The 25,535-nt window shown below is 46.6% G+C and overlaps 2 protein-coding genes and 1 non-coding gene across 3 annotated transcripts in view; 2 read left to right on the forward strand and 1 right to left on the reverse strand.

The window, feature by feature from the left end:
* The window catches only part of NUP85 (nucleoporin 85), a 70,766-nt gene extending 70,408 nt beyond the window's left edge, over positions 1–358 (reverse strand). Inside the window, exon 1 of the mRNA XM_069952485.1 lies at positions 181–358. Coding sequence (XP_069808586.1) covers positions 181–213 — 33 coding nt within the window. The 5' untranslated portion in view covers positions 214–358. The remainder of the gene's footprint in view (positions 1–180) is intronic.
* Positions 359–11,909: 11,551 nt separating this feature from the next.
* Positions 11,910–12,100, forward strand: LOC138773410 (U2 spliceosomal RNA). Its single transcript, XR_011360111.1, has one exon. It is a non-coding gene; the product is annotated as a U2 spliceosomal RNA (small nuclear RNA).
* A 4,494-nt stretch (positions 12,101–16,594) lies between these two features.
* SUMO2 (small ubiquitin like modifier 2) lies at positions 16,595–23,982 on the forward strand. Its single transcript, XM_069952489.1, has 4 exons — positions 16,595–16,729; positions 20,219–20,350; positions 20,830–20,901; positions 22,719–23,982. Exons 1-4 carry the CDS (start codon positions 16,709–16,711, stop codon positions 22,779–22,781), a joined length of 288 nt encoding a protein of 95 aa, XP_069808590.1. The 5' UTR covers positions 16,595–16,708; the 3' UTR covers positions 22,782–23,982.
* The last annotated feature ends 1,553 nt before the right edge of the window (positions 23,983–25,535 follow it).

Genomic DNA, 25,535 nt, shown 5'->3' on the forward strand with positions numbered 1-25,535 from the left:
GGGAGAGGCTCGGTGCTGCCGGTACCGGCTGTTATACTCGGCATCTCCCGCCTACATCCGCGTCCTGTGGTTATACATGAATACTACACGCCGAGCACCATGCGGCCCCCGTACACAGAAGCTGCGGTAGCTGCGTGTTCTGTACCCAGACATCACTACAGTGTGAACAGGCTGCTTTACCGTCTCAGAGGGCTGCTCGTCTATTCTCTCCATTACTGTCGCTTACTACTTCCAGCTTCCCGCGTGATGTGGGAGCTCAGGAGGCGCCTGTCCTCGTCACTGCCTGCGCCCGGCCTCACTGACAGGAAGTGCCGAGGATTTGCATTGTGCTCCGGTGCTGGGGACCTCCTCTACAGCCCCGCACTAGCGCTTCTCTTGTCTGGCAGCTGTCACATAGCAGATACTGGACCAAAACTAACAGAAGTGGACAATATAAAGAAGTCAGGTACTTCTCCTTCCTGCTGGATCCTCTAATGGCTTTGGCTCCAAAATTGCAGTGGTGGCTTTAAAAAAGAAAACTGCCCTGTGACAGCTGCCTTATAAATAAATAAATATATATATATATTAGTGTTAAAAGGTAAAAAAGTGTTGCTTCTAACAGTGTTACCCCTAAAGGGGTTGTGTGAGGGTGCATGCACACTACGGAATACGCGTATAAAGGCCGCTGCGGATTCTGTCGCTGGCCCCTGCTCGCCGCAGCACGTATCTCTGGCCGTGCCATGAACACCATTTTATGGCCGGGCCAATTCCGCTGTCCGCCGAAAGAATTGACATGTCAATTCTTTCAACAGACGGTGGAATCCGCCTGTGCCTAGAATGAAGTCTATGGCTCAGGCGGTGATGCGCGCAACCGCGAGCAAGGGCCAGCGACGGAATCCAAAGCGGCCTTTCCGCACGTATTCCGTAGTGTGCATGCATCCTAATGAAGAAAACCAGGTCTATGCTGAAGCACTATGTTAAAAAATACCTGTCATAAAAAAAACCCTTTGATATGTAACAGACACATTCAGAGAATGAGCAAGAGGACAACCCTGCTGCCATCTGCCTGCGACCTCAATGGATACCAATCCTTACTTATGATTTTCAAAAGGTTTGGGGAGGAAGGGCACGAGAGTGGGGGGGCGGCCATTTCAGGTTTCGCCTAAGGCAGCAGAAAACCTTGAGTTGGTCACAGGAAACCTAGAATTTTTTTACGAAAAAAAAAACTTGTACACTATGACAATTTGAACAATTTCTTTTATTTTTTTCATGATAATCGGCCACTGTAAAGGCCCTTAACCCCTTGCCTCTTCAGCCTGTTTTGGCCTTAAAGGGGTTGTCCGGCGATAAAAAATTATTCACAGAATAACACACATTACAAAGTTATACAACTTTGTAATGTATGTTATGTCTGTGAATGGCCCCCTTCCCCGTGTTTCCCCCCACCCACGCTAGACCCGGAAGTGTGGTGCATTATACTCACCGCATATCGTGTCGTCCACGGTCTCCGATCGTCAGCAGTGACGTCTTCTTCGGGAGGCCGGCGGATCTTCCCGAATGCCGGCCACCCTCTGCAGCGTCATCCGAAGCTCAGCCGCGATTGGCTGAGCATAACTGTGCTCAGCCAATCGCGGCTGAGCGGCTGATGACGCGGCCACGTCATCAGCAGCTCAGCCGCGATTGGCTGAGCACAGTTATGCTCAGCCAATCGCGGCTGAGCTTCGGATGACGCTGCAGAGGGCGGCTGGCACTCGGGAATATCCGCTGGGCTCCCGAAGAAGACGTCACTGCTGAGGATCGGAGACCGTGGTCGGCACGTGACAGGTAATGTATAGCGCACCACACTTCCGGGTACACGGGTGGGGGTGGTGGGACACAGGGAAGGGGGCCATTCACAGACATAACATACATTACAAAGTTGTATAACTTTGTAATGTGTGTTATTCTGTGAATAATTTTTTATCGCCGGACAACCCCTTTAATGCCCAGGACCTATTTTTCAAATCTGACCTGTCTCTCTTTATGTAGATATAACTCTGCGATGCTTTTAATTATCGCGGTTATTCTGAGATTTTTTTTTCGTGACATATTCCTCTTTATGTTTGTGGTATACTTTGGTTGATACATTTAGTCGTTTTTTTGTGAAAAAAAAAACATTTGCGCAAAAATTTGAAAAAGTTCTTTATATTAGATTTCTTTATATTAAAAATTCTCTTGTTCTAACAAAAATAGTCATGCCATATGAACTAATTATTACTGCACCATTTACAACCTGTCTGCTTTATGGTGACATAATTTGGTGAACGTCCTTTTACTTGTTAGGATGTTAGAGGGCTTAGAAATTTTGCAGCTATTTTTTTAATTTTCAGGAAAATTTCAAATTCTGATTTTATTAGGGACCAGCTCAGTTATGAGCACCCCTCAAAGTATTCAAAGTAACATTTCACAAGTTTATTAACCCTTTAGATGTTTCATAGAAATTTATGCAGGTTGGAGGAGAAATTTAAATTTTTTTTTTTTAAGCAGATATTCCATTTTAATCCATTTTTTCCTCTAACACAGCAAATACTAACATATGTGGCCGCAGTGTGTCACCTGACTCAACCACAGACCTCAGACATAACAGAGACCTGTTGAATTTTGGGGCCTTTTTTATTTCAGGTTTTTTTAGCCATCATACCATGTCACAGAGGCCTTGCGGTGCCAAAATATTTGTGTAAGACAAGTTGATGTTTCCATCGGTACCATTCGAGGGGACATGTGACACCGTGATAAATTTTTATTAAATTTTTTATGAGGTGGTACGAATAAAAGACACAATTTAGCAGCTGTTTTTTAGCATTTTTTTGTATGCCGTTTACTATACATCACATATGACATGTTATCGTTATTCGTCAGGACGGTACGATTACAGTGATATCAATTTTATATAGCTTTTGTTATAGTTTATGGCATTTATACTATAAAAACTGTTTGTCTTGCATATTATAAGAGCAGTAAATTTTTTATTTTTTCGCCAATGAAGTTATGTGAGGGCTTTTTTTTCCCAGCATAAGCTGACCTTTTGGGTACGTTTTAATAGCTTTTTTCTGTATTTTTTAGGGGGCAGGATTAACAAAAAAAAGTCACTTTGATTAGCTTTTTATTTATTTTTTTACAGCGTTAATCGAGCGGCATAATGAATGTAATGAGTTTATAGATGGGGTCATTACGGACAAGGCGATACCACATATGTGTATTTTATTCATAGTGGATGATTTATAAACGGTGGGTGGGGAATGTGTATACAGTGGTACCTCGGTTCTTGAACTTAAAGGGAACCTGTCACCCCCCGTGCCGGGGTGACAGGCTCCCGACCCCCTGTTAGAGCCCCCTATACTCACCTGATCCCGCCGGGTCCCGCTTCTGGATGTGGTCGGGTGATGAAGATCTCAGCCGCTGCAGCCCGGCGGGATCAGGTGAGTATAGGGGGCTCTAACAGGGGGTCGGGAGCCTGTCACCCCGGCACGGGGGGTGACAGGTTCCCTTTAATTGGTTCCGGAAGGCAGTTTGAGAACCAAGCAGTTTGAAAACCGAGCAGTGTCTTCCCATAGGAAATAATGTAAATGTGATTAATTGGTTCCAGCAGCCACCAATAATTACCTACAATACTCATTTATTACACTGATAAGTGCTCAGTATAATCACTACAGTACCATACCTCCCAACCGCCCCAGATTCCGCGGGACAGTCCCGTTTTCGGGGTGCTGTCCCGCGGTCCCGGAACTGCCCCCCGTGTCCCGCATTATATGTGGCCCCAGCGAAAAAAACAATAAACCAGTAACTCACCTGTCCGCCGGTCCCAGCAGCTCCTCTCCAGGCAGAGCGCGTACTACCTTCATCCTCCGGGGAGGGCAGCGGGGTATACAGACACTGACTGTACCGGAAGTGACCTGCAGCCTCTGTCATGAATCACTTCCGGTACAGTCAGTTACTCTGTACCCCGCTGCCCGCCCCGGAGGATGAAGGGAGTGCGCGCTCTGCCGGGAGAGGAGCTGCTGGGACCGGCGGACAGGTGAGTTATTGGTTTATTTTTTCGCTGGGGCCACACTAATGGGGGGATTGGCTACTCTGTGGGGCGCTATATGGGGGATTGGCTACTATGTGGGTGGATTATCTACTATGTGGGCACTATATGGGGGCATTGGCTACTATGTGGGGCATATATGGGGGCATTGGCTACTATGTGGGCACTATATGGGGCATTGGCTACTATGTGGGGCACTATATGGGGACATTGGCTACTATGTGGGGCACTCTATGGGGGATTGGCTACTATGTGGGGCATATATGGGGGCATTGGCTACTATGTGGGGCACTATATGGAGGGATTGGCTACTATGTGGGGCACTCTATGGGGGATTGGCTACTATGTGGGGCATATATGGGGGCATTGGCTACTATGTGGGGCACTATATGGAGGGATTGGCTACTATGTGGGGCACTCTATGGGGGATTGGCTACAATGTGGAGCACTGTATGGGGGATTGGCTACTATATGGGCACTATATGGGGGGATTGGCTACTATGTGGGGCATATATGGGGGCATTGGCTACTATGTGGGGCACTCTATGGGGGATTGGCTACTATGTGGGCACTATATGGGGCATTGGCTACTATGTGGGGCACTCTATGGGGGATTGGCTACTATGTGGGGCATATATGGGGGCATTGGCTACTATGTGGGGCACTCTATGGGGGATTGGCTACTATGTGGGGCGCTATATGGGGGATTGGCTACTATGTGGGGCACTATATGGAGGGATTGGCTACTATGTGGGGCACTATATGGAGGGATTGGCTACTATGTGGGGGAATTGGCTATTATGTGGGCACTATATGGAGGGATTGGCTACTATGTGGGGTACTATATGGGGATTGGCTACTATGTGGGGCACTATATGGTGATTGGCTACTATGTGGGGCACTATATGGTGATTGGCTACTATGTGGGGCACTATATGGGGCATTGGCTACTATGTGGGGCACTATATGGGGGCATTGGCTACTATGTGGGGCACTATATGGGGGCATTGGCTACTATGTGGGGCACTATAATGGGGGATTGGATACTATATAGGGCGTTTTTTGGGGATTGGATACTGTATAGGGCACTATTCAGTCAGCAGCATGTGGTGACTGTAGGGGAGTAGCTATGGAGGGTTGCTATGCGGGCATGGCTATGGAGGGTTGATATGGGGGCGTGGCTATGGGGACCGCGGCGCACATGTCCCTCTTTGCGCCTTGCAAAAGTTAGGAGGTATGCAGTACAGTACAGGACAGCACTATACTGTACAGGACATAGTGGATCATTTATAAACGGTGGGTGGGGAATGTGTATACAGTGGTACCTCGGTTCTCGAACTTAATTGGTTCCGGAAGGCAGTTTGAGAACCAAGCAGTTTGAAAACCGAGCAGTGTCTTCCCATAGGAAATAATGTAAATGTGATTAATTGGTTCCAGCAGCCACCAATAATTACCTACAATACTCATTTATTACACTGATAAGTGCTCAGTATAATCACTACAGTACCATACCTCCCAACCGCCCCAGATTCCGCGGGACAGTCCCGTTTTCGGGGTGCTGTCCCGCGGTCCCGGAACTGCCCCCCGTGTCCCGCATTATATGTGGCCCCAGCGAAAAAAACAATAAACCAGTAACTCACCTGTCTGCCGGTCCCAGCAGCTCCTCTCCAGGCAGAGCGCGCACTACCTTCATCCTCCGGGAAGGGCAGCGGGGTATACAGACACTGACTGTACCGGAAGTGATCTGCAGCCTCTGTCATGAATCACTTTCGGTACAGTCAGTTACTCTGTACCCCGCTGCCCGCCCCGGAGGATGAAGGGAGTGCGCACTCTGCCGGGAGAGGAGCTGCTGGGACCGGCGGACAGGTGAGTTATTGGTTTATTTTTTCGCTGGGGCCACACTAATGGGAGGATTGGCTACTCTGTGGGGCACTATATGGGGGATTGGCTACTATGTGGGTGGATTAGCTACTATGTGGGCACTATATGGGGGCATTGGCTACTATGTGGGCACTATATGGGGCATTGGCTACTATGTGGGGCACTATATGGGGGCATTGGCTACTATGTGGGGCACTCTATGGGGGATTGGCTACTATGTGGGGCATATATGGGGGCATTGGCTACTATGTGGGGCACTATATGGAGGGATTGGCTACTATATGGGGCACTCTATGGGGGATTGGCTACTATGTGGAGCACTATATGGGGGATTGGCTACTATATGGGAACTATATGGGGGGATTGGCTACTATGTGGGGCATATATGGGGGCATTGGCTACTATGTGGGGCACTCTATGGGGGATTGGCTACTATGTGGGCACTATATGGGGCATTGGCTACTATGTGGGGCACTCTATGGGGGATTGGCTACTATGTGGGGCATATATGGGGGCATTGGCTACTATGTGGGGCACTCTATGGGGGATTGGCTACTATGTGGGTGGATTAGCTACTATGTGGGCACTATATGGGGGCATTGGCTACTATGTGGGCACTATATGGGGCATTGGCTACTATGTGGGGCACTATATGGGGGCATTGGCTACTATGTGGGGCACTCTATGGGGGATTGGCTACTATGTGGGGAATATATGGGGGCATTGGCTACTATGTGGGGCACTATATGGAGGGATTGGCTACTATATGGGGCACTCTATGGGGGATTGGCTACTATGTGGAGCACTATATGGGGGATTGGCTACTATATGGGAACTATATGGGGGGATTGGCTACTATGTGGGGCATATATGGGGGCATTGGCTACTATGTGGGGCACTCTATGGGGGATTGGCTACTATGTGGGCACTATATGGGGCATTGGCTACTATGTGGGGCACTCTATGGGGGATTGGCTACTATGTGGGGCATATATGGGGGCATTGGCTACTATGTGGGGCACTCTATGGGGGATTGGCTACTATGTGGGGCGCTATATGGGGGATTGGCTACTATGTGGGGCACTATATGGAGGGATTGGCTACTATGTGGGGCACTATATGGAGGGATTGGCTACTATGTGGGGGGATTGGCTATTATGTGGGCACTATATGGAGGGATTGGCTACTATGTGGGGTACTATATTGGGATTGGCTACTATGTGGGGTACTATATGGGGATTGGCTACTATGTGGGGCACTATATGGGGATTGGCTACTATGTGGGGCACTATATGGGGGCATTGGCTACTATGTGGGGCACTATATGGGGGCATTGGCTACTATGTGGGGCACTATAATGGGGGATTGGATACTATATAGGGCATTTTTTGGGGATTGGATACTGTATAGGGCACTATTCAGTCAGCAGCATGTGGTGATTGTAGGGGAGTGGCTATGGAGGGTTGCTATGGGGGCGTGGCTATGGAGGGTTGCTATGGGGGCGTGGCTATGGGGACCGCGGCGCACATGTCCCTCTTTGCGCTTTGCAAAAGTTGGGAGGTATGCAGTACAGTACAGGACAGCACTATACTGTACAGGACATTAAACATAAGAAATGTTCATCAGAACCAGCAATTATAGTACAGTAGTTACCAACTCCTCACCCATCCTTTACTGTATAGCGCCCCCCCATCCAAGCACTGTAGAGTATGGGAGATGGTGGTGCACTGCCTGTACTACTACTGCACTGTATATGCACTCCAGCAGTCTTATACAGCACTGTACTGTATGTGAAGCCTCACCACTGCTTAACTCGCCAGGTACAACCCACCATCCACGCTCGCAAAAACGCTCGAAAACCGAGCAAAGTTCGAATTCCAAACACTACTTCTGGGTAAATTTTCGTTCGAATACCAAGCAGTTCGAGTTCCAAAGCGTTCGAAAACCGAGGTATTACTGTATTTATTTATTTAATTAACCCCTGGAAGTCTGACCCTGGGCATATGTCCTTTCATAGGAGGTGGGGGCCGGCTGCAGTGAGCAGCCTGGCCCTCACCGTTAATGACAGGCTGCAGCGTCTCACTAACCCCTTAAACGACGCTCACGACGCCACCGTGGCGTTTAAGTGTAAGTGACAGGGGCAGTCCCCTGTCACTTACCGATCGGGTCCAGATCGTTTTAACGGACCGCTGGAGGTCTCTCACCTTCCTTTACGCGGCCCGATCTGCGCTTTATTGATTAAGTCTGTCACAGGCAGGCTTAATCAGCCGAGCGCCTATCCACACATATCAATGCTATGCATATGGCATAGCAATGATCAGTATGAATAATGTAAAAAGTGTATGTAAAAGTCCCCCAAGGGGACTTAAAATGTGTGAGAAAAAAGTAATAATGTCTTTTATAAATACCCCAAAGCCCCTCCCCCAATAAAATTCTAAATCACCCCCTTTCCCATTATATAAATAAAACATATATCAATAAATAAATAAACCTATAATATACCATAGCATGCGCAATTGTCCGATCTATTAAAATATAACAAGCGTCATTACTAACAGCGAATGGTGTAGACGAAAAGAGGGAAAAAAGTGTCAGGATTAATGATTTTTTCTTACATTACATATAAAAATTTTTTTATAAAAAGTGATCTCAAAACGTCCGATCTTCACAAATATGATATTAATGAAAACAAGAGATCATGGTGGAAAAAATGACACCACAGCCCCATAGGTGAAAAAATAAAACCAATATAAGCATCACAATAGGGCCATCTGATTAATAGTTAATTGCAAAAAAAAGGATTTCATTAAAAAAAAAAAAAAAATAACATTAGAAAATATGTAAACCTGTGTAAGGCTATGTTCACACTACGTAAAAGGACGTCTGTTGTTGCCATCGGCAACAACGGCCATACTTTTTGCGGAGTGCAACATAACCTTATCTGATATGGGATCCCGGCCGGAGTGTATACACATCGTATACGCTCCGGCCGGGATCCCATACGGGGCCGCAAATAACTGACATGTCAGTTTTCTGTGGCCGGAATTCAGTGAATTCTGGCCGCAGAAAGACCTGTCAGTTCACACAGTGAAGCGAGCGGCTCCGGCCACTTGCTTCACTGTGTGCTATGGGAAGCTCTGATGCCGGGGCGCGCTTATGCGCCCGCATCAGAGCTCTGCGGCCGGACGGATCATCCGGCTGGTACCTAAGTACCGGCCGCGATGATCCGGGCATAGACCGGCCGTTCCATGACCTGGCCGGGGTCACGGAACGGCCGGTCTGATATGTTGTGTGAACATAGCCTCAATATGTAAACCTGCATGTGGTTGTGTTCGGGCTGACCTATAGGATAATGGTATCATGTCGCTTTTACCATATAGTACATTATGTAGACACAGGAACCCCCCAAAAGTTATCATATTGCATTGCTTTTTTATGATTTCACCCATTTCCACCCAATTCCACCGCGGAATTCTGCCAGTTTTGCTCCATGTGAATGGAGCCTTAGGGTGGAATGTTTATAACTTGATGGACTCTTGTCTTTTTTCAACCTTATTAATAACTAGGTTACTATGTTACAGTAACAGAAAGTTTTAATCATTTGGGTCCTGGTGCTGAGACCTCTGCCGATTATTAAAGTGAAACAGAAGCATTCACCCGAGCACTGTGCCCATTTATTTCTGCTTGGCACCACTTGCCTGTACTTAATAAGTAGTGAGAGTAATGTAAGGATTTATACAGCAATGACCGTTTCGTGCGTGGGCGAGCACTTCTTACAGCTGAATACCAGTATTTAGCCGGAAAAAGTGCACGCCCACACACAAAACAGTTGTTGCTGTTTGCATGTTTGTGTCAGTCCTCCCTCACCTGCAGGTGTATTGCCTGAACTACAATAAAGAAAGAAGAGAAGCGTGCTGGTGAGTGCCGCGTATTACTATATCTTCTTATGTTGATGCTTTGTACATGGACTTGTTGCTGAGCTGAGCACCACTCTAGCTTCATATGGAGCAATACTTGTCTGCCGTGTCAAATTCCAGTCAAATTCCAGTAGTGCCGAGTGCTTTTTCTCTTCATGATTTACTAAGGATTTATACTAGCCCTGTCAAACTCTGGCCCGTGGTGCCATTATATGTGGCCAGCCATGTAAATCCAGTAATTTCCTATAGCTGACCTGCACATGCATACTGCCTTAGCCCATAGGTCCTGTCAGGCAGGGGGAGGCATCCAAGTTACAGCAGCATCATAGACACTTCCCTCTAGAGAGGAGCCTGCGGCAGCAGCGACTGCTTTAGGTGAGGCGTTGAAGAAGAAGGAGTAGGCATAGGGGCAGAGGGGGTTACTAGTAGATGTGGGGGGCTGGAGGGGCTTAATAGTAGAGTGTGGAGGATAGAGGGGGCTAATAGTAGATGCATCTAAAGTGTTAACTGGATTAGATCCAACTGAGGATGAAAGGCTATAGAAACACTGTTGAAAGTGGATGGCCGTCATTTAATGGCAAATATCGGCCGTTGTTTTAAAAGTAACAGTAATTATTGGAACAGAAATGAAGTCTGAAGTCTGACCACAGATTCTCAATTGGATTAAAGGGACTATCCAGCGTTACAAAAACATGGCCACTTACTTCCAGAGACAGCAACACTTTTGTCACCAGTTCAGGTGTGATTTGCAGTTAAAGGGAACCAATCACCTAAAACTTGCCTATTAACCTATGGAAATGTGCTGTTACATCACCCAGCACACTTCCCACACATGTCTTTCTATCCTCCGTCCATAAAACCTATGAGACAAAAACTCACTTTTTGAAATTGGCGTGCTGTATTCAAATCAGCTCCATGTAGTCATCTGGGCAAGAGCAACTATCCGGCAGTCACGGTCCCTTGGGCGTTCCTCTGCGTCCCCAGGGTGTTTCTCTGCTGTAATCATGCCCCTCTGGGCGGGATTCAAAATGCATAATTGCCGTGACGTCACACAGGCGCGCCCCGTTCCCTCTGTCAACGCACCTACTTTCTCACCATGCCGCGCATGCGCAATACAGCAGGTCGAATCCGTGCTGTACTGTACATGTGCAGTGTGGTGGAAACGTAGGTGATGTTTTTGTAGCGCTGGATAACCCCTTTAAAGCAGCTCTGTACCCACAATCTGACCCCCCCCCAAACCACTTGTACCTACGGATAGCTGCTTTTAATCCAAGATCTGTCCTGGGGTCCGTTCGGAAGGTGAGGCAGTTATTGTCCTAAAGAACAACTTTTAAACTTGCAGCCCCGTGCCAACGGCCAGGGCTTAGAGTATCTGTGCCCTAACTTTGCACCACCCCTCCGTCCCTCCTCCCCACCCTCTTCATCATTAGGAATGCCACTGGAACATTTTCTCCTGTCTTAACATTGCACATGTGCCTTAACGATCCAGCCCATGTTCAGTATTCACACAGCTGATGAATAGGAGTCAATCTGCCTGGAGCATTCCTAATGATGAGGAGGGCGGGGAGGAAGGACAGAGAAGTTGTGCCAGCCTATTGCATACACAATCTAAGCTCCGGCCGTTGGGCAAGGGGCTGCCAGTTTAAAAGTTGTTTTTTAGGACAATAACTGCATCACCTGCTGAACGGACCCCAAGACAGATCTTGTATTAAAAGCAGCTATCCGAAGGTACAAGCGGTTTGGGGGGGGGGGGGGGTCAGATTGTGGGTACAGAGTCGCTTTAATACAATGTAGACCAAACTTATTAGGAGTGGCAGATGAATGACCATTGGCCCTCCTTGCACCAACCTTGTCTAATTAAATATATGCCATATGGCTAATCAGATTGTCTCCCAGTGTGTTGGTAAGGTTGTTTTGACAGTACCACTTAGTACAACTAATTGGGCAAATTATGTTAACTCTCATTTTATTAAAGTTTTTGAATATACATAGAAAAAACTAATTGGGCAAATTATATTGTTAATTTCCTCTGTTTCATTCTGCCAGCGAGTAAACAATTTTTCTGTATCGCTTCTCGGCCTTTTGGCTAAGATCAAGTGTAGTATCTGTTCTTATCAGTTTAATATCTGATATGTCCCTTATCTGGGGACCATATATTAAATGGATTTTTAGAACAGGGAGATGGAAAAAGAGCTTGCTCTGTCCTCTCCAGGCATTGACCTGGTATTGCAGTGCCTCCAGGTTCAGTGCACAAAAAAACAAAAAAAAAACAAACAATTTTTCTGTGCCTTGGTTTTTGTGCTGCCCTATCTAGCCCAAAAAGAATTTTAATTTGAGAGACTGCCATAGAGATGTTTGGAGTGGCCACTGCTAACCATTAATGGGAGAGAGACCTTAGCGCTACAAGTAGGACAATGTGAACAATTTCTGATATTGCCCTCTAAGTTTCTTCATCTAGTGCAGGGGTGGGGAACCTTTTCCATGTCGAGGGCCGGTCGGGCATTAATAAAATCATTCGAGGGCCGCATACTGTGCGCGGCAGTTAGTAGCGTGGGTTTGCAGCACATGGGGCAAGGCAAAGTATTGTTCCCCCAGTGCCCCTGCTATTGTAGTTAACCCCCAGTGATGCCCCTTGTAGTCTAGTTAACCCCCAAGTCATGTCCCTGGTAGTCTAGTTAACCCCCCCAGTGATGCCTCTGGTAGCCTAGTTAACCCCCATCAGGCATGTCCCTTGTAGCCTAGTTATCACCCCCATCAGGCATGTCCCTGGTAGCCTAGTTATCACTCCCATCAGTCTTGTCCCTGGTAGCCTAGTTATCACCCCCATCAGGCATGTCCCTTGTAGCCTAGTTATCACCCCCATCAGGCATGTCCCTGGTAGCCTAGTTATCACCCCCATCAGGCATGTCCCTGGTAGCCTAGTTATCCCCCCCCATCAGGCATGTTCCTGGTAGCCTAGTTATCACCCCCATCAGGCATGTCTCTGGTAGCCTAGTTATCACCCCCATCAGGCATGTCCCTGGTAGCCTAGTTATCCCCCCCTTCAGGCATGTCCCTGGTGGCCTAGTTATCCCCCCCATCAGGCATGTCCCTGGTGGCCTAGTTATCCCCCCCATCAGGCATGTCCCTGGTAGCCTAATTATCACCCCCATCAGGCATGTCCCTGGTAGCCTAGTTATCACCCCCATCAGGCATGTCTCTGGTAGCCTAGTTATCCCCCCCATCAGGCATGTCCCTGGTGGCCTAGTTATCCCCCCCATCAGGCATGTCCCTGGTGGCCTAGTTATCCCCCCCATCAGGCATGTCCCTGGTAGCCTAGTTATCCCCCCCATCAGGCATGTCCCTGGTAGCCTAGTTATCCCCCCCATCAGGCATGTCCCTGGTAGCCTAGTTATCCCCCCCATCAGGCATGTCCCTGGTAGCCTAGTTATCCCCCCCCATCAGGCATGTCCCTGGTGGCCTAGTTATCCCCCCCATCAGGCATGTCCCTGGTAGCCTAGTTATCACCCCCATCAGTCTTGTCCCTGGCAGCCTAGTTATCACCCCCATCAGTCTTGTCCCTGGCAGCCTAGTTAACCCCCAAATAAAAAAAAAATAAACATCCCTCTCACCTTACCTCCGCTCCCACGCTGTCCAGGTCCTCTTCTGTCCCAGGTCCTCTGTGCCGGTCTTCTCCTGCAGGCAGCGCGCGCCGCAGGAGACTGAAGACACGCGCCGCTCTGCTGGGGAAGAAGCCGGCACAGACAGCATCCTCCTGTGTCCGGCAGCTGTCACAGACACCGGAGGATGCTGTGTATGCCGGCTCCTTCCTCCTCCAGAGCGGCGCGCATCACAGGGGAGCTGCGGGCCGCATCGGGAGGTCTCAGGGGCCGGATGCGGCCCGCGGGCCGGAGGTTCCCCACCCCTGATCTAGTGCGTGAAGTTGGTGGCAAAGATAGGCCTGAGGGGTGTTTGAAATTCTGATTTTCCAATAAGTGGCTATATAATCTGACACCCTTCTTCAGGTATTTGTGTATGAGTAGTCGCAGAGCCCATGCCAAAAGTTGTCTCAGTGGAGTTTAGCATTTTGGGGCTGCAGTTAGTCTGGGAAATGTGGAGAGGGTTGTATGTTGAAGCCACATAAGGCTGTGTATGCTAACATAAAGCGACTCTGTACCCACAATCTGCCCCCCTCCCCCAAACCACCTGTACCGTCAGATAACTGCTTGTAATTAAAGCTCTGTCCTGGGGTCCGTTCGGCAGGTGATTCAGTTATTGTTTTAAAAAACAACTTCTAAACCTGCAGCCCTGTGTCACATTGGTGTGGCCTAGAGTGACTGTGCCCTAGGCCTGCAACGACTCTACATCCCTCCTCCCGGCCCACTTCATCATTAGGAATGGTCCTGGGCAGGATTTCTCGTAATCATTACTTTAGTTGCAGTTCTAGTGCAGTGTTCAGACATGTGGTGATTAGGAGAAATCCTGCCTAGTACGGAGGGGCGTCACATGCCTAGGGCACAGACATAGTAGGCCATGCCAATTTGACACATAGCTTCAAGTTTAAGAGTTGACCAGTCCACTTGATCCATGTGGGAAAAAGTGCCCTAGGGTTTATCTTGTGGAACAAGTTTTTCAGAGCATTTTAAAGGTGAGTTATTGTGCTGCATACTACGTATGTTATCATCTAGTGTGTCTGATGGAGATTCTATCTATAGGTTGCACATCGATTAGAAATAATGGAGTCCCTGACTAATGGATGCAGGCTACAGTTTTGGATGACTTCTGATGGGGAATGCCATTTTTTGGGGTCCATGTTCATTAAATTTCCTGTATGAGTAACGTATTTTTGTAGGCAACCCTGATTTTCATGATAGACAACAAACAGCTATCTTTAAATGGGCATGTTATAACATAAAAAATCGAAACCAACAGGGGATGTGAAATAACGCAAGTCTGCAATTTACATACATTTTTCCCCCCAAAGGGTGCGTGCACAATACGGAATTGCAGCGTATAACCTGCGGCATATTCCGTCGCTCGTCCCCGCACGCTGCGGCGCGCATTTCCGCCCGTGCCATAGACACTATTCTATGCACGGGCGGATTACGCATTCTGCCGAAAGAATTGACTTGTCAATTCTTTTGACGTAACGCGGAATCCGCCCGTGCACAGAATAGTGTCTATGGCACGGGCGGAAAAGCGGGTTATACGCAGCAATTCCGTAGTGTGCACGCCCCCTATTATGCTTTAAAGCAAAAAAAAAAAAAAAAGAAGAGAGCGGGATCCCACCTCTTCCACTGACTGGCTGAGCGGACTTGAAACATCATGTCTTAAGCCCCTGCAGAGACCAGGAAGCGGCCGGGCAACGTGGACCGAAGTGACGTGATTCAGGACCCGGCGCTGGAACCGGGGAGGTAAGGGAAGTGGTTGCCCTCATTCACCTCCTCCTCAGTCATGGCCGAAAAAGCTCTCCAGCCTGGAGTACCCCTTTAAGTGAAGGTAAAAGTGTTAGGCTCCATAGACTTACATTAGGAGCCTGACTCATCATGTGACACAGAGGCGGGAGAGGAATACGCTTAGCGCGCTCTTCTTCTGGCTCATTCTCATGATCGGTATGGGTCTGAACACTCAAGCCCTGACTGATCAAAACTTTGGACATAAATAATATTCATTTGTATAGCGCCAACAGATTCCACAGCGCTTGTCAAAAGTTTTTTCAACTGACATGTACACTTTGACCTTTCCACACTTTGCATACTTTCAGGCGGCAAGCTATGTCCACACTCATACGCTCAGTCTTACACTATCTTAAAGGAGAAGTCCAGTGAAATTTTTTATTAAAGAATTGTATTGCCCCCCATAAGTTATACAAATCCCCAATACACTTATTACGGGAAATGCACATAAAGTGCTTTTTTCCCTGCACTTACTACTGCAGCAAGGCTTCACTTCCTGGATAAAATGGTGATGTCACGACCCGACTCCCAGAGCTGTGCGGGCTGTGGCTGCTGGAGAGGATGATGGCAGGGGGTCACTGAGGGACACAGGGCACTGGAGGGACACTGAGCATCCCTCTGCCATTATCCTCTCCAGCAGCCACAGCCCGCACAGCTCTGGAAATCGGGTCGTGACATCACCATTTTTTCTAGGAAGTGAAGCCATGATGCAGAAGTGCAGGGGAAAAAAACACTTTATTGGTGCGTTCACACCTACAGGATCTGCAGCTGATTTTCTGCAGCAGATTTCCTTTAAATAACTGAACACAGCATCAAATCTGCTGCAGATCTGCTGCAGATCCTGTAGGTGTGAACGCACCCTACGGGTGCGTTCACACCTACAGAATCTGCAGCAGATTTGATGCTGTGTTCTGTTATTTAAATGAAATCTGCTGCAGAAAATCAGCTGCAGATCATGTAGGTGTGAACGCACCATATAAGCATTTCCCATAATAAGCGTATATTGGTGATTTGGGGGGCAATACAATACTATAATAAAAAATGTCACCAGACTTCTTTAATTCTACATGTTACTGTCTGCTGTCAGGGAATCTTAGGAATTGTGGCTCGGCAGCAGCTGTCTACTGTAAAACCGGCACCATTACAGACACTGAAGCTGGTTTGTCTCCAGGCACCATTAGATTCTGATCCCTAATACACATGACATACAATTCAAAACCTAGCAAGCACGCATGCGTTGTCTTTTTACCACGTGGTCCGCAGAGCGGGATTCTGTGACGTAGTATGATGGGAGGGGCTACCCGCGAGCGCGCACGTAAACACGCAGTGTTTCTTAAAGAGTGTACGTGCGCTGTCCCGGCAGACGACCCGCGCGGGTTAAGGCTCTTTGTGAGGAGGCGACGCCACCAGATCTCTGCATTATTCCCAGCATGGCGGACGATAAACCAAAGGTCTGGTCTTGGGGGGGTTGTATAACTGGCGGGCGGTAGCGGTTGTGTGCGCTGTATGAGGCAGAATGAGGCCTGTAGGTGATGGCTATGGTGGAGGCCTGGGGTGAATGGTCCGAGTGGGTGCCTTCTCTTCGTAAGGAAGTAGTTAAAGCTATGGTCGGAGGGACGGGGAGGTTTGAGCTGCGGCCCCAGGGCCGTGCTCCGGTTCTATGGAGTGATCCTAGCGATCGCCCCATCCCAGTACTGATTGGTCCTAGCGATCCCGCCGGGCGCCCTGTACACGCATGGCTATTGTATTGCTGAGGTACCGGCTGCCCGGCCTGTGTCTCCCCCTGTAGCCTCGGTGCAGCCATGCTTTATATGCACTCTCCATTGATTTCACTAAAGCTTATGTAATACTATATTTCCCCTCTGGGAAAGGAATAAAAACTTGATGCCAAGTTCCCCTGCACCGATTGCTGTTGGTTCCAGCAGTTGGGTGACTGGTTTGGGATCTTGTAGACAGAGATCTGCCCAAAATGAGCATTGCCGTAGCAGATTGGACTTGGTATAGGGATCCTTCACCCATCCGGATTGTGCGGCCCATCACGCACTTAAGGCACTAGTCCACGGGACGATTATCGTTTGCATAATTAACGATAAATTATTTCAAATAGTTCACTTATGATCGTTTTTGCGGTCGTCTTGTTGTTGTTGCGTTCATTGCTACTGCGAATGACCAAACGATGTCTTATTTGATGTGAATGAGCAATGCTAAAAATAGGTCCAGATCTTATTAAATGATTAACGATTTCTCGTTTGTCATTTAATTGTTAACTGCTATTCAACCGAACGATTATCGTTTAGATCCGTTCGATGCAACGATAATCGTCCTGTGGAATAGGGCCCTTAGGTCTTTCACACATTCAGTAGTTTTTCAGGGCCACGTATTATGTCTGCAATTTGCAAAAATTTGTAGTTCATATTTGTAGCAGGAAAGGTAATAGTTAAATTAAGGTGATCTGTGTGTTTTTGGGCGTTTTTTCTTTTTATCTGACTTTTTTCGTTAAAATCCACAGCCGCTGAATTGGTGCTGCCGTTATGGCCTGTAGTAGGACACATCTTATTTATTTATTTATTTATTTATTTATTTTTTTCTCTTTTTTTGTGGCACTCATTGTGGATCTTTAAGGGTGCCTTCACACCTACCTTAACCCCTTCTGATGCCGGCCGGCCGCCTCCTGTTCTTCTCTGTATACATTACCTCTCCTCGCTCCAGGGGGTCCCGGCGTCCTGCTCTCCCGCCCGGCCAATCAGTGGCTGCGGCAGGGCAAAACACTGATTGGCCGGGCGTGAGAGCAGGACGCCGGGACCCCGTGGAGTGAGGAGGTAATGTATACAGAGCTGAGCGGGAGGCGGCCGGCCGGCATCAGAAGGGGTTAAGCGGCCGGCAGATTTGCATACACGCAGCGGTCGTTCAGACCGCTGCGTGTATGTAATGACAGTGATCTGCGAGTCGGTAGGTGTGAAGGCACCCTAAAGGGGAACTATCTGCAGGTTGGACGAATCTAACCTGCTGGTAGCCCTCTAATGCGCACAGGGCGCTGAGGAGGAAGGTATGTGTCTTACCTTCCTTCTTGGCGCCAGTCCCGCACTGTTAGTTGGGGAAAACCACTCTGGAGCACTGCTGTTATCCAGCTCATCCCTTCCATTCATCATCAATTGAGGGGGTGGGCCGGATGACGCAGCGGTGCTCCGGAGCAGAGTTTACCGTGACTAACAGTGTGGGACCGGTGCTGAGGAGAAAGGTAAGACACACATACCTTCCTCGGCATCCTAACGTCTAACCTGCTGATGGTTCCCCTTTAAAGCTGTTGACAGTTTGAAAAGCCAAATAGGATTCATTGTCACCTCAGACTCGTTCGTAATTGCGGATGCGCAATTACGGACAAGTTTACAATTTGTGAATAAGGCCTTGCGCATTAAGATGTGCAGCTGAGCAACAATGATATTTAGGGGCATTTAATCCCAGTGATGATGGCTCCTCCTTTAATCTTGGTACCTTTTGCAAGAAGCAGTCATTTGGCCTCTTTAGCCAGTGGTCAGTGTTGGTGGCAGCATATCTCCTCTAGTCTTGTATTTTGGTACTATTTCTCAAGTTTTATAGGACATGTTAAAAAAAGTTAAAGGGTTACAATGGACAGTATTTTGTGGATGTATGAATGGACATATTCACATATTTCTGATCCCCTGCTCTGCACAGGGCACTTTTAGGGGAAAAATGAGTTATGAATTTTAGAATCTGAGGAGCAGGAATGAATAATTGCTGTCCCCTACGTGTCAAAACAACGTGTTGGCAAAAGTCCCCCCCCCCCCCCAGTCTCTGGAGTAACCCTTCCAAGGGGTTATCTGGTAATCATTTTTTAATGATTCTGCCCTGTTGGAGAACATAATCATGTTATGCTTACCTCTCCATGTTCCCCCAATGTCCTGTTACAACTGTCTCCCCTGCTGACTGCAGCCACTGCCAATTCTGTGATGAACTCATCTTAGGAGTAACAGCCTGCTCCACCTGTCACAAAGACAGGACAGTGATTGGCTAAGCAGGCTGTTACGCTTGACGTGAGTTTTTTTTTCCCGCTAGTGGTTGCAGTCAGTGGGGGACACTGAAGATGCCGCAGCAAGACAACAGAGGAGCGCTGAGAGCTAAGCATAACATGTTTGTTATGCTCTCCAGAGCAGCATTATATCAAAGTCCTAATGCTAGGTAACCCTTTTAAAGGGGTACTCCAGCAAAAAATGTCGCCTTTCCAATCAACTGGTGCCAGAGTGTTGTAATTTACTTCTATTAAAAATATCCAGTTTTCTAGTACTTATTAGCTGCTGTATATCCTGCAGGAAGCCGTTCATTTTTTCTAGTCTGGAGAGCAGGAGAGGTTTCCTGCTGCTCTGGATGGTTAATGTGGTGGCAGAGATCAATGACAGGCTATGTTCCCACACAGTTTTTTGCCAACCAAAACCAGGAGTGGATTGAAAACACAGGCTATGTTTACACTGTTGAAATTATGTGCATGGCCACCATTAAATGGCAAATAACGGCGGTTATTTCAAAAGTTTTTTTTTTTTTTATGGCAATTTGCCATTAAATGACAGTCTACTAGATTTCAACAGTGTGTGAACATAGCCTTTCTGTGTTTTCAATCCACTCCTGGTTTTGGTGGCAAAACTGACCAAAATACTGTGGAAACATAGCCTCAGACTGGAAAAAATACATGACTTCCTGTAGGACATACAGCAGGTGGTGGCAGCAGGCTCACTTCCAGAGCATCATGCCTGGCCAGTGTCTGGGAGTAGATCGGCATCACGCCGCAGTTCACAAGGAGGTCCACGGCATCAGCATCTTGGCGCTAGTCTATTGATGTACCTGATGGTACATTTGCTTTAACTCCTTATGAATGTGTTTCAACGCCATGGGGTTAATTTAAGGTCTGGCTTTTTTTTATGTCATAGGAGGGTGTGAAAACTGAAAACAACGACCACATCAACCTGAAGGTAGCCGGCCAGGATGGCTCTGTTGTCCAGTTCAAGATAAAGAAGCATACACCACTTAACAAGCTCATGAAGGCTTATTGTGAAAGACAGGTGAGCCCATTGACTAAAAACAGTCTTCAAGGAGGAAGACTTTTTTTTTTTTTTTTTTCTTTTTCCTTATGTCTTCACACTATTTGCTGTACGCATATGATATATAAAGTGCCCTTTTGACTTTTTATTTTTTTTTCCTATCAAAATTGTTAACAACTTTTTTTTTTTTTTTTTTTTTTTTTTTTTTTTTTAAATGGCTAAAGGTTTTCCTTTACCAGCCTGTAAAATGTACTTTATTTGTTATGGGAGTCTCTGTACCCTGACTTCTACTGCCTAAATAAACTTGTCACAGTAATATAAATACTAATTTATCTGCATGCTTTGGACATGTGGCATTGTAATGTTTTTTTTTTTCTCCTTCCTTTTTATGCTGTACTTAGACTTTAAACACAATAGAGTGGGTAGGCCTCATGCAGGCTACAATAACAGTAAAGCATGAGTGTCAGAATTTAAATGATTCCATTTTCCATTTTATTTAGGGATTGTCAATGAGGCAAATTAGATTCCGGTTTGATGGTCAACCTATTAATGAGACAGATACACCAGCACAGGTGAGTTATTGAAAATAAACTTATACAGTGGTCCCTCAAGTTACGATATTAATTGATACCGGAATGTTTAAAATATTGTATCTTGAGATCAAAACTCTATGGAAAACTGGTAATTGGGTCTGAAGCCCCTAAAATATAATCTCAAAATTAGATAATAAATGAAGATTTAAACAAGCAGATGACTATTATGGATAAAGCAGGTACTGACATACAACAGCCAGAGCTACTGGAAACCTATGTAGAGGATTGGGAGTTTTTTCAGGGTCCTATAGAGATCACACAGGGTTCCAGTAAAATTAAGCCAACTTCACCTGGTACGCACAGGAACAACTCATACTGGCGTACATAAGAAGTAAAGGACATGTAGTATCACACTGTAGTGAGCTGCTACTGGACAACCAATCACTGCATGCACTTCAGTAATACTGGGGGTCTACCAGTAAAATGTCTACTTGTATTGGCTGATCTAGTTATACACATGCTACAGATCCTGACTGTCCCAAGGCAGGGACTGTCCAGTGCAGAAGCAAATGCCCTTAGAAAACCTCTCCAGCTCTGGACAGTCACTGCCTTGGACAGAGGTGGTAGCAGAGAGCACTGTCAGACCTGAAAAGAAAAATTCTGCAGGACATGCAGCAGCTAAGTGTGGGAAGCCTTTAGATTTTTGAATAGAAGTAAATTGCAAATCTATATTATCTAAAGTTGATTTTAAGAGATTTTTAGCTGCATAACTCCTTTTAATTTACTCCTTTAAGGGTCCGTATTCTAGGCTGCATTTTTTTTTTTTTTTTTTTTTTTTTTTTTACATTGGGAGTAAAATAAGGCAGTGTGGGTTACCTAAGCATGGATCGCAGAAGCTTATTTGTCTATGATCAACCAGGAATGGAGGAACTCTGTTCCTGGTGGATTAACTTCTAACATGCCATGTTCAGATTGTGACTGTAACATGTAAGGTATGTGTGGCACTGTATTTACCCCTGTCGGCTGTTCTGTCTGCAACCTAGACCTATAGCCCCCTATACTCACGTGGTCCCGCTTCCTGAGCCGGTCGGGTCACGGAGATATCAGCGCCCGGCGCGCTCGCTGACAGCAGTCAGACGCCCATAGAGAATGAATGGGGAGTCCGATGCTCCGTCATTCTCTATGAGCGTCGGACTCTTCTGTCAGCGCGCGCCAGGCTTCGGTAGCTGATATCTCCGTGACCCGACCGGCTCAGGAAGCGGGAGCCGGCGGGATCACGTGAGTATAGGGGGGTCGGGAGCCTGTCACCCCGGCACGGGGGGTGACAGGTCCTCTTTACAGTTTTTATTTCAGTCACTAGGCTGAATAGGGGTTCTGTACATATCGCTTTCAAGCAGAGTCATCACAGACAGGATTCCAGTGAGAGAGGACACTAGTTTTTCAGAGCTCAAATAGGTGCAGACTATCCGAAGGTAAAAGTGGTTTAGGGAGGTCAGATTGTGGGTACAGTGTCGTTTTAATCCGCAGTGGCACTCTAGCTGCTACAGAGGCTTTTAAGGCTGATGTAAGCTTAGCTCCTGAGCTTGTCATACTGCCCCAACACCCCTGATCCATACATTTACTGCATTTTGTATTAAGGGGTTAAATGAAAGGCAATTGTGGTCCGGTATATAGCAATGCTGGTTCATATAAGACTAGATACTAGTGAGTACTGGATGGACCCATTAACTAAAATGGCAGTAATGGTTTTATACACTGCTTTTGAGCTTCAAAAGGCAATGTGGGGGTTTGTCTAACTAGATTTGACTCTGTTGGAAGCACTCCCTAATTTTTTTTTAAATTTTTTTCCCTCTCAGTTGGAAATGGAGGATGAAGATACGATTGATGTGTTCCAGCAGCAGACGGGAGGAAGCTTCTAAAACATGTTTTGCCCAGTCCCTCACCCACTGCCTCCACTGTTCTTTTTCCTATGTTCACCATCATCCCCCTTTCCTTACTGTACATATAATAGGGTGGATGTGTGTTATTCTAGGGGTAAATTTTTCACTTCTGCTCACTTTATCTTTTTATCTCTGCTTAAAGGGGTTATCCAGGATTATAAAAAAGAAAAAAATAGCTACTTTCTCACAAAAAAAGGCACCACACATGTCCTCGGCTTGTGTGTAGTATTACAATTCAGGTCCATTCACTTAAGTGGAACTGAGCTGCAAAACACACCCGAGGACAAGAATGCTGCTGCTTCTGGGCAGATGCAGCCATATTTTTGTAAGACTGAAATACCCCTTTAAAGTGTGATTTTTTTTTTTTATTTTTTTTATTTTTTTTTTCTGGACCAAGTTATTTGAGATGGTGGGTGCTTTGCACAGTCTCCCACCTCAATCTTATTGCTATGCTCTCTACTTTTATTCCAGTAAATTATTTTGCTTTCTCGTTTTACAAGTCCAAAAACTGCTTAAGGATACGCAACTGCTGTTGCCTGGGGTGCTGTAAATGGCAACTGACACTTGGTTGTCAATTAGAATACAAATAGGCACTGTCGTTTCAACAGACTTTGCATAGGTCTTTATTATAAGCAAATATAAGAAACTTTAATGTATCTTATCAGACAAAAATGCTTCCTTTTGTTATCAAACATATTCTCTCTCTACCCCCTTCATGCTAAACTGTAATCCACTCTCAAAATCAGCTTGGCAATGACTTTTGTTTACTGGTTACATTATGTAGATAGCTCAGGGATCAGATTACAAATCTATGGAGGGGAAGTGCCTGGGAACATGCACATGCTGCAGAGGGAAACAGGGAAAAAGTTACAGAGCAGAAGTCTGCTGAAAAATATCATACAAGATAAAATATGGACAGTTATAGTGTTACTGCCCATGTATACACACAGGACAACTTATCCTAGAAAGTCACTTGAAACGACAGGTATGCTTTAAGGGAGCAAGCCCACCTCTTAATTGGTATTAATTTTTTTTTTTTAATTAAATTACAATTTTTTAACTTTTTGTATGTAGTTGTTATAAGTAGCTGGGTGAATAGGAAAACTGTAAAAAGCTGAAAAATCTTAGGTATTCCCCTCTGGCATCTCGTTGTTTAAATAAACCTGATTTAAAAAATTCATTTTATGTCTTTATCAGTGTTGAAATGTGAAGACACTTGGGCTCTTCTATGAGACATTTATTCAAAGGATACATACATCTGGGTCCCACCTTGTGCGTGGACTGTCTTATGCAGTCTGCATAAATTGTTTTTAAAGGGAGCTATGATGATTCTGTGACTCCTGCTTTATGTAGGTTGCTTAGCTTCCAGTACTCCACTATTCACATAAATCCTGTGGAGGTTAATGGAATATGTGTGAAACTGCATAGGGCTACGGAATCGGTGCCGAAATTGTGTGTGTGTGGTCCACTATATACTGGTGTCTCTTCAGTTAAAGGGAACCTGTCACCCCCCGTACCGGGGTGACAGGCTCCCGACCCCCCGTTAGAGACCCCTATACTTACCTCATCCCACCGGGTCCTGCTTCTGGATTCGGTCGTGTCCTGGAGATCTCAGCCGCTGCAGCCCGGCGCGCGCGCTGAGAGATGAGTCCAACACCCATAGAGAATGACAGGAGAGTCCAGCGCTCCGTCATTCTCTATGAGCGTTGGACTCATCTGTCAGCGCGCGCGCCGGGCTGCAGCGGCTGAGATCTCCGGGACCCGACCGAATCCAGAAGCGGGACCCGCCGGGATTAGGTAAGTATAGGGGGCTCTAACGGGGGGTCGGGAGCCTGTCACCCCGGCACGGGGGGTGACAGGTTCCCTTTAAGGGTATAATAAAGTAAGATCTCTGGATTCCAGAATAAAAATTAAGGCTCTGTAGAGCAATGTTTGTGAACTTGTTGGGGGTACTTTTCAGAGTTGACAAAGTGCTCCTGATGTACTAACTAATCACCTGTAGGGTAGCTTCACACATACTGGATCCGCAGCGGATTTCACGCTGCGAGCTTGCTGCGAAATCCGCTGCGGTTCCTGTTATAGTAAAGTTCTATGGGGTCGCAGAATTTTCATCCCGCTGCAGATACGCAGCATTTTTCCTATTTGCAGAAGCAGTTATGAGGCTGAAGCCATTTTAAGGATTACAATGTTTTTCCAAAGTAACACTTTTTATGGCCACCTTCACATGCACCCTAATAACATTGGACTCTATCTCTAAGGATCTTTGAATACCTGAGACTGGAAGGGATATAGGAGACTTCACCAGATTAAGTCGGGTTGCCCCTTGTGGGTAAGGCCCCCCCCCCTTTTTTTGAAGCCATTAACAAAAGCAGATTACCTTTATTTTTAGGTCATAAAAAGTTAATCTGTTCCACTTTGTGTGTGTTCTGAGGACTTCACTACTTTGGGGACATCCCATCTCTAGCAGATAGGCTACCTCTTACAAATGAAAGTCAAAAGTCCAATTCTAATATGGAAGGTATGGGGGTGGCCACGCTTCATGCTTGTTCATTGGCTTCAGGCTTTTGGGTTCTTTGGGATAGTCCGAGACTGGGAAATCAGTGTGTGTGTGTGTAAAATATATATGTATTTCTTAAACATAATTACCCTTTCTGGCTTATTCAGAAAGGTTTAATACTTATGGTGCCTTGAGTGATTTGGCCGATCTTCCCCTTCAGGCAAGGTGCTTCGGCC

This window comes from Dendropsophus ebraccatus, chromosome 14, assembly GCF_027789765.1.
Source record: "Dendropsophus ebraccatus isolate aDenEbr1 chromosome 14, aDenEbr1.pat, whole genome shotgun sequence".
Taxonomy (NCBI): domain Eukaryota; kingdom Metazoa; phylum Chordata; class Amphibia; order Anura; family Hylidae; genus Dendropsophus; species Dendropsophus ebraccatus.

What these genes read in the sequence shown, in the direction of transcription:
- SUMO2 (XM_069952489.1), top strand. Translation starts at nt 16,709, where the DNA reads ATGGCGGACGATAAACCAAAG. An exon ending in AGGCTTATTGTGAAAGACAG is followed by an intron (nt 20,351 to 20,829) that starts GTGAGCCCATTG and finishes CATTTTATTTAG; the next exon opens with GGATTGTCAATGAGGCAAAT. An exon ending in AGACAGATACACCAGCACAG is followed by an intron (nt 20,902 to 22,718) that starts GTGAGTTATTGA and finishes TTTCCCTCTCAG; the next exon opens with TTGGAAATGGAGGATGAAGA.